The following is a 14,140-nucleotide window of genomic DNA, read 5'->3' on the forward strand; positions in this document are numbered from 1 at the left end:
AAAAACAAGTGTTGCCATTTGAGCAGAGCAGTAGCCATATGGACGCCCCCGTCAGCCCAGTCAACAGCTCCAGATGTTTGATCCAAGCACGGGAAGTACGAGCCAACTGTTAGCCTGGAAGAGCAGGGCCGCGGGGCAACTCACAGCGCCTTCCTCCCATATGCCGCGGAGGGCCTTTGCCTTGAGGCTGGCTCAGCGAAGATGAATGTCTGTCTCCGCTCTAGAAAATACTCCGCTCTGACCATTTCTTGGTGCCTGACTCTTGTAAAATGTTCTTGTCATCTGCTGTGCTGCAGAAAATGCTCCAGGTGTCTCTCTGGACTGTGCTAAAATGATCGCTCGGCTAGATGATGTGAGGAGGAACACAATGAACATGCACTGCCTTCAAGGTATACTGAAATTAGTCCAGGCTTTTTTTTTAATGACAGATGACACTAAATGAACATTTGTATGCTAACACTGCTGTTAATGGCATTTCCCTTACAATGAGTGGGAGAGTGCAACATTTTTACAGCTGTTTGTTGGGATATGGAACAGGGTTGATAGCAATCTTTTATCCCAGCCCGTTCGCATGAAAAGGCGTATAAATGCCACAATAATAATGCGTTTGGCGTGCAATAAGTACGGCATTCTTGATTTATGCGTCTTTTGTACGCCATGTATCCTGTACTGACTGCAATGTAAACCGTGTTCGACACCGATGTTGATCGATGTTTTTTGTTAGTGACGTTCGTCACTTTTTTTTTTTTTGACATCTGTGATGTGTTTTCTGAAGTTGTGTTACGTTGTTTCTGTACGCGTTTTAAGCCCAACCATAACATCTCTTACCCTAACTAAATGGTTTTCTTGCCTAAACCTAACTGCGGACGTTTGCTTGGCATACAAATGACACGTGAAAAGGCTACAATGCATACTCATGACACGCGGAATGTCCGTGTAATGTTGTGCTATTTATATGCCTTCCCGTGAGACCGCGTTGTTTATCCAAGACCGTGGGTTTGGTTCTAGAAGTGGGCTATTTCCTGCATTTATTTACATTTACACTATGTTAGAGTAGACAGGCAGGTTTTGTTTTCCCTCTTATTTTTGGAAATTGCTAGTTAGATAGCTGTGAACCTAAGTTAGAAGAAAGTGAGTTTGTATTTCAATTGTTCAATAATTTGGTGCCATCTGGTGTCCGCTCACCTCAGTTGATTCATTTTGAAACTTTAGATCCTCTTTTTCAAGTTTGTAAATATTAATTATTTGACACTGACAAAAATGACAATCAATGCCCGAGCACATGGGCCTCATGTTGCTTCCCTCATCCCTAGACCGCTCTGGGACGCACCCAGGAGGGATATGTTTGAAGCTGTTAGACTCACCTCTTGAAGAGCAGAATAGCAATGACTATGATGATGATGAGAATGACCGCCAGCACTGGACCCATCACCCAGAGCATCTCTGGGTCCTCAGTTTGTCGGGTCATCCCATTGTGGAGCTTCACCATGATGGGCTCAGAGAACGGGGTGGCCGCAAACGTCCTCTGCTGCAAATGACAAGAGGATGATCCAGAGTCAGGGTCAAACAAACACAGGACTTTAACCCAGGAGACCACTGTTTGTGTACCGGGTGAAACCAAATGTAAATGTTGAGTCTACGCTTCTTACATAACCTTGCTACGCTTGTAACGTAACGTTACGTAAGAAAGTGCGGTTGTTATTTATCTAAGCTTGATACGTTGCTACTGGGTTGTCAAAGTTGACACGATAATAATGCAAATTCTTTTCTTTTTTCACGCCACTAATTTCCTTCACAAATTTCTAAAACTGGCATGGCCATTTTCAAAGGGGTCCCTTGACCTCTGGCCTCCAGATCAGTGAATGTAAATGGGTTCTATGGGTACCCACGAGTCTCCCCTTTACAGACATGCCCACTTTATGATGATCACATGCAGTTTGGGGCAAGTCATAGTCAAGTCAGCACACTGACACACTGACAGCTGTTGTTGCCTGTTGGGCTGCAGTTTGACATGTTATGATTGGAGCATATTGTTTTATGCTAAATGCAGTACCTGTGAGGGTTTCTGGACAATATCTGTCATTGTTTTATGTTGTTAATTGATTTCCAATAATAAATACAGTATATACCTACATTTGCATAAAGCAAACATATTTTTCCACTCCCATGTTGATAAGAGGATTAAATCTCCCTTTAAGGTACATTTTGAACAGATAAAAGAAAATGTGATTAATTTACAATTAATCGTGATTAACTATGGACAATCATGTGATTAATCGCAATTAAATAATTTAATTGATGGACAGCCCTAGTTGTTACGGTTCTTACATTGAGTTGTTAGAGGTGGGACCAAGTCAGAGTTTTGTAAGTCACAAGTCTGCACTCAAGTCCCAAGTCAAGACAGGCAAGTCGCAGGTCAAGTCCCAGGTCAAGTCCCAGGTCCTAAACTTTGAGTTTCGAGTCCTAAACAAGTCATAACGTGCTCTTCACCAAATGTAATGCCATGTTAACAACAGAGTATCTGGTGTTTGGTAGTGTAACGTTAGTTCTTCATGGATTTCTCCTGCAACTTGGCTGGTTGCTGTCAGATTGGTTCAAACAAAGTGGATCTTGGGAGTGAAGTGTCGGCTTGCTGGGAATGAATAAAATTGCTTATATGTTCTAGGGGTGCCAGCTGGAGTTTCATCTGACAATTTAATGTTTGACATTCTTTTATGGTCAATCCCTTCATGGATACATGAATCAGCGCTCCATACACTTTCAATTAATTATCAAGAAAGGACAGAGAACCTGAAAACAGCTACATACACACACTCTCTCTCACACACACACACACACACACACCTTGGGATGGCTGACACCTGATTTAACCATGCACATTCTCTCAGTTTTACTGGGTGTCTACTAGGGATGCACTGATACCGATATTAGGCTGATACTGACTCAAATAGCTGGATTGGGTATCGGTGACAATGGGGCTAATTTATTCAAGTTTCAAGGTTATTTATTTGTCATTTTTCAATTCCAGCAAAGCAGTGATTGGCAATGAAGATCTTTGGTCTCCGGTTCCTTCAACAATGCTCATAAAATGTATATTGTATTGTATATGTATACTATATAAAAGGTATACAAGTACATGTAAAAGCAAAATGATAATCTAATGCATAAAATAGTGCAGTTAAAATAAATATAAACATACAGACGTAGGCAAAGTTGTTGGTACCCTTCCGTTAAAGAGAGAAAAACCCACAATGGTCACTGAAATAACTTGAAACTGACAAAAGTAATAATAAATAAAAATTTATTTTTCTGAAAATTAACTAATGAAAATCAGCTGTTGTTTTTGAATTGTGGTTCAGCAGAATCATTTTAAAAAACAAACTAATGAAACTGGCCTGGACAAAAATGATAGTACCCTTAACTTAATATTTTGTTGCACAACCTTTTGAGGCAATCACTGCAAACAAGCGATTTCTGTAACTCTCAATGAGACTTCTGCACCTGTCCACAGGTATTCTGGCCCACTCCTCGTGAGCAAACTGCTCCAGCTGTCTCAGGTTTGAAGGGTGCCTTCTCCAGACTGCATGTTTCAGCTCCTTCCACAGATGTTCAATAGGATTTAGATCAGGGCTCATAGAAGGCCACTTCAGAACAGTCCAATGTTTAGTTCTTAGCCATTCTTGGGTGTTTTTAGCTGTGTTTTGGGTCATTATCCTGTTTGAGGACCCATGACCTGCAACTGAGACCAAGCTTTCTGACACTGGGCAGCACATTTCGCTCCAGAATGCCTTGACAGTCTTCAGATTTCATTGTACCCTGCACAGATTCAAGACACCCTGTGCCAGATGCAGCAAAGCAGCCCCAGAACATAACCGAGCCTCCTCCATGTTTCACATTAGGTACAGTGTTCTTTTCTTTGGATGCTTCATCTCTTCGTCTGTGAACATAGAGCTGATGTGACTTGCCAAAAAGCTCCAGTTTTGTCTCATCTGTCCAAAGGACATTCTCCCAGAAGCTTTGTGGCCTGTCAATATGCATTTTGGCAAATTCCAGTCTCGCTTTTTTATGATTTGGTGTCCTCCTGGGTCGTCTTCCATTAAGTCCACTTTGGCTCAAACAGTGACGGATGGTGCGATCTGACACTGATGTACCTTGACCTTGGAGTTCACCTCTAATCTCTTTGGAAGTTGTTCTGGGCTCTTTGGTTGCCATTCGTATTATCCGTCTCTTCGATTTGTCATCAATTTTCCTTTTGCGGCCACGTCCAGGGAGGTTGGCTACAGTCCCATGGACCTTAAACTTCTGAATAATATGTGCAGCTGTAGTCACAGGAACATCAAGCTGCTTGGAGATGGTCTTATAGCCTTTACCTTTAACATGAAGGTCTATAATGTTCTTTCTGATCTCCTGAGACAACTCTCTCCTTAGCTTTCTGTGGTCCATGTTCAGTGTGGTACACACCATGATACCAAACAGCACAGTGACTACTTTTCACCCTTTAAATAGGCAGACTGACTGATTACAAGTTTGAAGATACCTGTGATGCTATTTACAGGACACACCTTAGTTTAACATGTCCCTATGGTCACATTATTTTACATCTTTTCTAGGGGTACCATCATTTTTTGTCCAGGTCAGTTTCATTAGTTTGTTTTTTAAAATGATTCTGTTGAACCACAATTCAAAAACAATATCTGATTTTCATTAGTTCATTTTCAGTAAATTTTTATTTATTATTACTTTTGTCAGTTTCAAGTTATTTCAGTGACCATTGTGGGTTTTTCTCTCTTTAACGGAAGGGTACCAACAACTTTGCCTACGTCTGTAGGTAAATATAAAATAGTAATGCAAATGTAAATTTTTAAATTTGTAATTTCGTTGATGACAGTATTTCAGATGGGAAAACTGAATGTAAACAGGATGTAGTATGTATTTGCATTATGAAGAGTAATATATATGAACAGAGGTGTAAACAGGAATATAGTATGTATATAGAAGTAATATGTATGTATATATATATATATATATATATATATGTGTGTATATATACAGGGGTGTCACAGTTTGTAAAACAGTATGTAAAGAATGTAAAGTAAATAAAGGTAAAGTGTTTAAATTCTATATTTATATACTATATACATTACAGACTGGAATTTTAATTCCTGTTTAATTTTTGGCCAATTTGTTTCTGCATTAATAGTTTACACTTGAATTGTAATTCCTGTTAATTCTGAAGATTATTTTCCAAGTTGCTGGTGTATGATTTATTATTTTAATAATAACAATTCAATACATTTATATCTATGTATTTATTTGTTACATTTTGTTTTACAAAGTTAGGAAAGCAATGTTCAAGTCAAGCCTGATTATACCTTACACGTAAAATAATGATCCCAGTCACTTCCACCCAGTGAGGCATACAGTTTATTAATGAAACACTGGTATCGTATCGGTACTCAGCGTCGGCCGAAGCCCAGGTATTGCTATCGGTACCGTTATCAGGACTGAAAATTCAGATCAGTGCATCCCTAGTTTCTATCATGGCTGAAGGCCATCTACCGCTGTGTTACCAAGGGGATGTTTAACCAAAGAAACCTTCACCAGCCCACACAGCAACAACACACTGAGAAATCAAAGGATCAGTCTGTCTCTCTGTGTCCTTGACAGATAGCTGAGGTGTCCAGGTTAGATATGAACTTTGTTTTTTTCCCTTTCTTTATTCACACGCTATGCAATCTTTTCAGTAGCAACCCAGAAGTCGCTCACTGGAAGGGAAAAGCGAAGGGTTCCCACTGGTAGTTGTGTGATCGCTGTCTCTTGTCAATAGTCAGTCCAGCCAATATCATGGCTACACTGTCAGAAGAGGGATGTGGTGCTCCACAAAGTAGAGCTAGCTGTATAGTTTTAAGTGCCTAATCAGCTCAGAACATGTCCTTTTTAAGAAGTTAGGCTACATTAAAGCCAGTATTTGCTACATGTTCCAACAGCCAGAGAGTATAATTAACGGTGCCTTGTGGAGTTTCTGTTTGTATTCAGTGTTTCTCATCAAATGTGCATGTGAGAAACAAAACAGGGGACGCACTAATACAAAAACTGTTCAATAGGTCAAAAACTCTACAGGGTACCTTCTATCTCTTGAAGATAAATCAAGATGATGCTTGCCGTCCACACTCATCTGTCTACAAGCCAAGCTTTTGTCAACAAAAACTATGATTAAAAATATACATCAACAACCGTTTTTGATGAAAAGACAAAAAGCCACCTTTAAAAACTAAAAAATTATCCAAAATGTGAAAGATGAACGGACAGATTTATGAGCTAAATGCATCCAAAATGCCACAAAAATTGAACAAGAAACTACCAAAACACGCAGACCAACAGGGTGAGTTATTGAAAGCAAAGCTGACATTAACATGACAACATAAAGGGCTATGGATGTAACTGTAACACTTCCGTTACTTTCAGTCGGCTAGTTTTGGTGTTTATAGGCTATTAATAGGAATGAGTGCAGGATTAATGTGCAGTCAATCCTAAATCTTCACCTATCTGTCTATTGAAGGGTTAGTTTTGCACTAAAGGGCGGGTCCATCTGCAATCTTTTCTTTGCAAAAATCAATGATGTAGGTTACCAAAGTAAGCTAATCAATAAGGTGATTATATGAATGATGTGAACACTAGCGCTAGCTGAGTCAACGTTAGTTGTGCTAGGTTGGAAAAAACGGAAAGGGTTATTTTGGATTTTTTGGGGTTGTATGATATACTCCCGCGTTCTGCGAGGTAAAATTGTAGTTTCTATGAATGGAGTCTGGTGGCTTTAAAGAGAGCCAGATAATGGCTTCAGTTTCCCGTCGGAGAGGGCTGTCTGATGGCGAGGTAAAGTGGCTGTGGGTGGGAGCAGCAGAAAAACTGATTTTAGCCACCAAAAAGAGGCCAACCTAAAAGCAGTTTTATATATATATATATAAAACTGCTTGACTATATATACTAAAATTGTATATATATATATACAGTATATGCATGATTAGTGTGTGTTAGTTTAGTGAGGCAGGATTCCATATGAGAGTATGGAGGAGCTTTAAGTCCTGCACACACACACACACACACACACACACACACACACACACACACACACACACGCACACACACACACTCTGTGCTGACAGGTGAAGGCAGCTAGTTAATTGTGACAGTGGTTAGAAAGCAGCAGGGACGGAGGGTTGGGGGTGGTGGTGGTGGGGTTAGAGGAGGAGAGTGAATCAAAGGTGAGACAGGCTGCTGTGCCGGATGTTCTGGATGTTCTGGATGTGGGAGTGTACGTGTTGTTGTGAAGAGCCCCCTCTGAGGCCAGGGAGGAAGGGACAAGCACAGTGGAGGATCCGCATCAGTGACATCCTTTGAGGACAAATCCAATAATGCAAACAACTTCACTGTGCCTTCTGGACAGCAGCGGAGACCTGAGGCCGGCCCTGGCTATTTCCCTGCCATCATTAGACGACATGGCAGCCTCTCCTGTCCAAACTCACAGTGCAGGACGAACTCACACTGCTGCTAGGAGACACCTAACGTCTCAGATGGTGTCAGGCTCAGCAGGTTGAGCTGTAATTAATCATTATCCGTCACTCTTTGAGACGGGTTCAAGTCTATCTTTAGCTCACATACAAGTTTTTTTTTTTAGTTTTTTTTTACCAGTATAGATGTTTTTAGTGGTGTATTTGTGTATGTGTGTATTGTACCTTACTTAAAGCTAAGGTCGGTAATCTTCTTCAAAAACATTTTTGTTATATTTGTTGAAATTCTCATTAGACCCCGACAGCATTCAATAAATCAAATGCTATGACAAAAAAATAGAAACAAAAAAATATCTGGTATCTGTTGCTGTTGCAGGACTGTAATAACCCGTCCAATCATTTCAGTCGGCCCAAATGAAATTATTGGACGGGCTACCTGTCTACCTAGTGCACTCTGTCTGTGCACTCATTATGCTAGCTTGAAGCTAGCTGTGAGTACTAACAATAGACATGTTCGCTGTTTATGTTCATCGTGATAATGTTGGGGTGTTTGGAGGGAGGCCTGGACGGACGGACTGTCAATATTGCCAACTTGGCAACTTTCTCGCTAGATTTAGAACATTTTGGAGCTAGTGCTGCTATAGCTACTTTCATTGAAAGAGTTAGCAACACTGGACTGGGTTTTTTTCTCAGTTGGATGATTTTTTTAGCGTGCTCTTGCTAGTTTCTTAAGATTACCAGATTACCATGATTCCAGTTAATTACAACTTGGGTCTTGTTTTTGTAGTTTTCTCCGTCACCTCTATCAGTTATGATAACAGTGATGGGAACATGGTGGCATCCAAAATCCAACAAAACTAATTAGACCCAAGTTGAGCCTGACAGTTCATAATTGCTCCGGAGCTTTAAATCATATCACACATCATCAGCAGATAGAGTTTTACATTGGGAAAGAGACGTCTTTAACTCAGCAGATCTTTTTCTTTGAGAAAAATCAACTTCCCAGTTTGAACACTCGAATAGCCCCTTATTTAAACCATTATGTCCTAAAAGTTGTAGAATGCACTAATAGCTGAATCCAGAGTTATTTCCCTTCCTCCGTTCATGTGAATGAGACCCAGACCGAGGCTGGAGCGAGGGCTGGGAGGAGGAGTTAAAGGAAACGCTACTGCGCCTGCTCTATGGACCCAATGGATGCAGAAGATCGAAGGATGACCCGAGTACCTTATCACTCGTCAGTCGAGCCATTTTGGCTTCATTCACCACTGGGCAACTCTCATAGGAATGAACGGGGCCCCGCCTCCAACGCTGGATCCAGTTCTCTTTATACATCCATGGCTCAATAATAAAAGGATTTAACATCAGTCTGCATCTGCTGATAAAGACCTTGGGATACCGTCAAAAGGTCTGGAACCAGGGAGTAATTGGACCTTGTGTTGAAATAGTTTAGTCAGACCCCAATTGTAATAAACTGTAATTATCTTTTATTGACATTATTACAATATTATAAAGTATTGTTGTCTTAGCCATAGCCTCACACCTTCACCTTCACTTTCACCTCACAGCATAGTGCCATAAAACTCTGTTGCCATTCGAAAACAATTAAGAACACATTAAAAAAGAATGAGTGACACATCCCCTCACTGTGATTAGCACAGCCAGTGTAGTTTACTGTGAAACAACTCTACGACTGCATTTACAGTCTCTGCAGGGTAGATGTTGTTTGTCTGCTTGCTTGTCGGAACTTGTGTCGTATCCTGTATAAATGAGTGTTACTGGATGCTGTACTGCAGCACCAGCAGTTACTGTTGAGCCATCAAACTGACTGATGATATTTACATTTATACTTCAGTCCTTTTCAAATTTTGTAGGCGATGGAAATGTCTTGAATACTGTGACCACTGGTCACAATGAAACACTTTGTTTGTTGTTTATTGCTTTCTAACAGCAATGTAGTATGGAATATAAAGATGAATAATTATGACCTGCAGTCAGTAATCAACACAAAATCAGCATAAATCAGTCAGTTATCATTAAAAAGGTTTTACTGACCCTTTTATAGCCGACGTCATGATTACGTCACAGTGTTAGCTGGAGGCAGAACAAAGGAAAGGCTTCATATGATATCAGTACCTTCACTCTGGCTCTAAAACTGAACCTGCTACAGCCCATGGGCGCCAGAAGTATCTGCTCAGAGTGCACCAGATTGATGCATTTAACTTTAAAATGTTCAAAACTAGAGGGTCCGAGGTCACCCACCACAGTCTCAGAATCCTGTAGGAAACACTGTATTATCTTACGTCATCCAAAGCTGCCCCCCCCCCCCACACACTTTAAAACTCATTCCGGCGTCGCTGCTACAGCCTCTGAAAGACAGTAAAATTGGTTGGGATTGCCCGTGATCCCTCTGGTCTCAGGGGGTTAATAAGTAAGTTAAATTGCTCAAACCTTTTGAAATGATTCTTGTTGAAATAAGCCAGTGATGATGAACGGCTGCAGCCAGAGGAGGAGAGTGATGTCTGCTTCATGGACAATGATTTGGGAGGGATGATATTAATGTTGGCCGGCTGATGGTGAGTGTGAGAGCACTGAACTGAATAATCTCTATAGATTTTTTTATAGATAGATATTCTCACTGGATCATGTTGTCTGCTCTGTTCTCATCTGAACCCACCACCCCCACCCAAAGGGAGAGGTAGAAGTAAGTCAAGACATTTCCACCATAAACTGATGCAGAAAGATTCACCAGAATGCAGGAAATGAAGTGTTTGACGCTCATATTTCCATTTTACTAGCATCTAATAGAAATGCCCATACCATCTAAGTATCGGGATGTCCATGAGTTATTCAGCTGTTATTTTATTTTTTGAGTACATCATACGTATTCCTATATATAAAAAAGAAAAAAAAAAAACATGATTCTAAATGAAGTTTCCTGTACCTTTAAATGATAGTTTTCCTCTAGGATATGGAAGATGCAGTCAGATTAAACGCTTAGTTTGATTATTCAGAAGGATTAGGATGCTGAATTCCATCACAAGAGTAAAGTAAACAGCCATCCAGATATACTAGATATATATACAGTATACAGTATACACTGATCAGCCATAACACTATGACCACCTGCCTAATATTCAGTAGGTCCCCCTTTTGCCGCCAAAACAGCCCTGAGCCGTGGAGGCATGGACTCCACTAGACCTCTGAAGGTCTGCTGTGGTATCTGGCACCAAGCCGTCAGTAGCAGATCCTTTAAGTCCTGGAAGTTGCAAGGTGGGGGGGGCCTCCGTGGATCGGACTTGTTCGTCCAGCACATCCCACAGATGCTCCATCGGAGTGAGATCTGGAGAATTTGGAGGCCTAGTCGACACCTCCAACTCGTCGCCATCCACATGATGTAAAAGAAAACGTGATTCAACAGACTGGGCCACCTTCTTCCATTGCTCCGTGGTCCAGTTCTGATGCTCACGTGCCCCTTGTAGGCGCTTTTGGCGGTGGACACGGTTCAGCACGGGGCACCCTGACCGGTCTGCGGCTACGCAGCCCCATAAGCAAAACAAACTGCTCCTCACTGTGTGTTCTGACACCTTTCTATCAGAACCAGCATTAACTTTTTCAGCAGTTTGAGCTCCAGTAGCTCTTCTAGTGGATCAGACAACACGGGCCAGCCTTCGCTCACCACGTGCATCAATGAGCCTCGGGTCTGACCCTGTCGCCGGTTCACCGGTTTTCCTTCCTTGGACCACTTTTGGTAGGTCCTGACCACTGCAGACCGGGAACATCCCACAAGAGCTGCAGTTCTGGAGATGCTCTGACCCAGTTGTCTAGACAGCACTATCTGGCCCTTGTCAAAGTCCCTGGCTGGCCCATTTTTTCTGCTTCCAACACATCAACTTCAAGTTCAAAATGTCCACTGCCAGGTGCCATAGTAACCAGATAATCAATGTTATTCACTTCACCTGTCAGTGGTCTTAATGATATGGCTGATCGGTGTATATGGTATGTATGTGGAGATTTTGCCGTGTGTGGAAGGATCTAAGACCGTGGCATGTCAAGATGCATTTGTTTCATTTCAGCATTCCACAGCGTGACAAATGTTCAACAAATCTCTCACAGCCACAAAGGTCATGTATAATTCATTTGTAGCCTAGTTGTCAGCCCTGACATCACAAGCTCTCACAGTGACTGTTAGAGTGAAAACATGTGTGAAAAATGTGTTGAAATTAATGAATCAATAAGGAAGCAAAGCCGGTCGAAGGGGTGACATTGTTTTAACAAGCAGCATTCTTCAATTGTGTTTACAGCTTTCACCCAGAGGAGCTGCAGCCAGGGCTGGAGCTGCCGGAGCCTCGTCGAGCCAGAGCCCTGTCAGGCGTACACGAATATTTATAGTCTCATTCACTAACACAGTCCAACTTGCTGCACTTGTCTCGCAGAACATAAAGTGACAAGCGGCACAGTTACTTAAAGAGAATTACGCCTCACAAATTGATCCGTGTAACTCCAATTTAATGTTTATTACGTTGCCAATATCCAACTGCTTTATAAATCTGCACTGCAGCTCACTAATCGGGATGGAGAGAGTCTTCATGGATAATAAATTAGTTTTCTTTGAAGGTTAATGATGCAATGATATTTTTCACATCTTCTAATGGTGTGGTGTTCTGTCACTGCATCATGTTTGAGACTGCACATTTATAACAGAAAGTCTGCATTACATACTGGGGGGGGTTGTGAGGAGTCTTAAAGATGCCTAACAAATTGATTCTAGTGGTTTCATTAAAGGAAATGTAGGATCCAGCACTTTTGGAGTTTGAACCATACTACTGGGGACTAAACGTCAGGATGTCTCAATTTTGACCATTCCTTTGTTGAGTCCCTAACTCAGTGGAAGTGGAATATTTAATTACTGGAGTTCTCCGTAGAGCAGCAACAGATGGGAGCAAAAAGGATATTTTATGGGAAAAGTGATGTGTTGTTTCTACTCTTCAAGTTAATAGACCCCATTTCTGTTAATAATCATGATGACGTATTTCTGTGGGCGTCCCTAAACAGCCTTGGAATTCCATAAATTGGGTATCACTATAAAGCTGAGACTCTTGTGGATCCAATGAGCCCAACTGTATTCATGTGTGATGATGTTAGTCCCCATAGGATACATTTCATTGTAGTGAGACCATTTTTGAAACTTGACCTCACTGTATAAAATGACTTGTGGTGACCTCTAGGATAATCACAGCCTCATGAAACTTTACAGCCACAAACTAGAGACCTAGAGCATTCAGAGGATGAATGGATCAAACTAGAGACCTAGAGCATTCAGAGGGTTGGATAGATCAAACTAGAGACCTAGAGCATTCAGAGGATGGATGGATCAAACTAGAGACCTAGAGCATTCAGAGGATGGATGGATCAAACTAGAGACCTTGAGCATTCAGAGGATGGATGGCTTTCCTAGCTAGATTGACAATAAGGGGGTTTCTGAGCAGTTTACAGAACAGAAGTGCTCGCCATCCAATCGCCGAAAAATGCAATTCTTGCAGATTCTCCAAATGTCAAACGTTTTTGATCCCAAATCACAGCATGGCTTTTTCTATGGTGTTCCTCAAGGTCTTGGTGTCTTAATGTGGTATTTTGGAGGGATTATTGATAATTTTTATCAATTCTCCAGTGGTAAATAAAATTGTTAAATTTATCACCAAATCTATGTAACAAATGGTATCAACCCAAAAATTGCTGCAGCAACTTATGAGACATAATAGAGCATGGAGATGACCATCATATACTTCTATCATGATGTACTAAACCCTGATACATTTTCACAATTTATTTGAATCAATTAATTAACAACTCACTGCTTGACCCCTACTAAAGTAGGGCCAAAGGTTTTGCCCTTTTGGAACTAATGATTATTTGATAAATTGTCAACTATTATTATTTTGATAATTGATTAATCAGTTTGAGTACTTTTTTTTAAGAAAATAAGGTCAAAATTCTCAGAATCACAGCTTTTTTGGCCAAAATGTCTAAAATTTTGGGCACCCTGGACTTCTTACCCCCAAAAGGCACAACTAAACCACACTGTCAACCATCAGACCACATTTGAAGTTCCAAAGTTAAATAGTTTCCGAGTTCTGCTCTGGAAACGAAAGTGTGACAAGCGAACAGACGGAAGGACGGACACGACTACGTTGTCGGAGGGGTATAATTCATTCATTCATGTTTATTTCTGATTTATGACTTGACACACAGTGCTGAGCTGCATCCTAATTTAATCTTCAGGTTCCAGCTTTAAGATGATGTACACCATTTCTATCGCCCCATAAAGACCCCCTGTACCCCCCTAAAAAAAGACAAAAACGGGTCTATTGTGGGTCTCATAGGGTTAAACAAGCCATTCTTTTTAGTGGAAAGCTTTATGGAACTTTATTTGAAATTACTTTCAGAATTTCTTTGACCAAAATCAACAACTTTGTCTCATAACTTTCAGTGTAATAAATGTTGTATTGTATTGTATTTATGAGTATATCATGTTATCATTTTTACAAAGTTCTGTTGTTTAAAATGAATCACTGTACATTTTTAATTAAAAACTTAAAAAGTCACAAAAATCTGTCCTGGTGCTATGTGCCTGT

General features: G+C 40.8%; 1 protein-coding gene across 7 annotated transcripts in view; it reads right to left on the bottom strand.

Moving 5' to 3' along the window:
- The window catches only part of ptprfa (protein tyrosine phosphatase receptor type Fa), a 454,009-nt gene that overhangs the window by 63,556 nt on the left and 376,313 nt on the right, over nt 1-14,140 (bottom strand). For all 7 annotated transcript variants that reach the window (XM_037768968.1, XM_037768972.1, XM_037768971.1 and 4 more), the window contains one exon: nt 1,365-1,528. In XM_037768968.1, coding sequence (XP_037624896.1) covers nt 1,365-1,528 — 164 coding nt within the window. The remainder of the gene's footprint in view (nt 1-1,364; nt 1,529-14,140) is intronic.

This window comes from Sebastes umbrosus, chromosome 5, assembly GCF_015220745.1.
Source record: "Sebastes umbrosus isolate fSebUmb1 chromosome 5, fSebUmb1.pri, whole genome shotgun sequence".
Lineage (NCBI taxonomy): Eukaryota > Metazoa > Chordata > Actinopteri > Perciformes > Sebastidae > Sebastes > Sebastes umbrosus.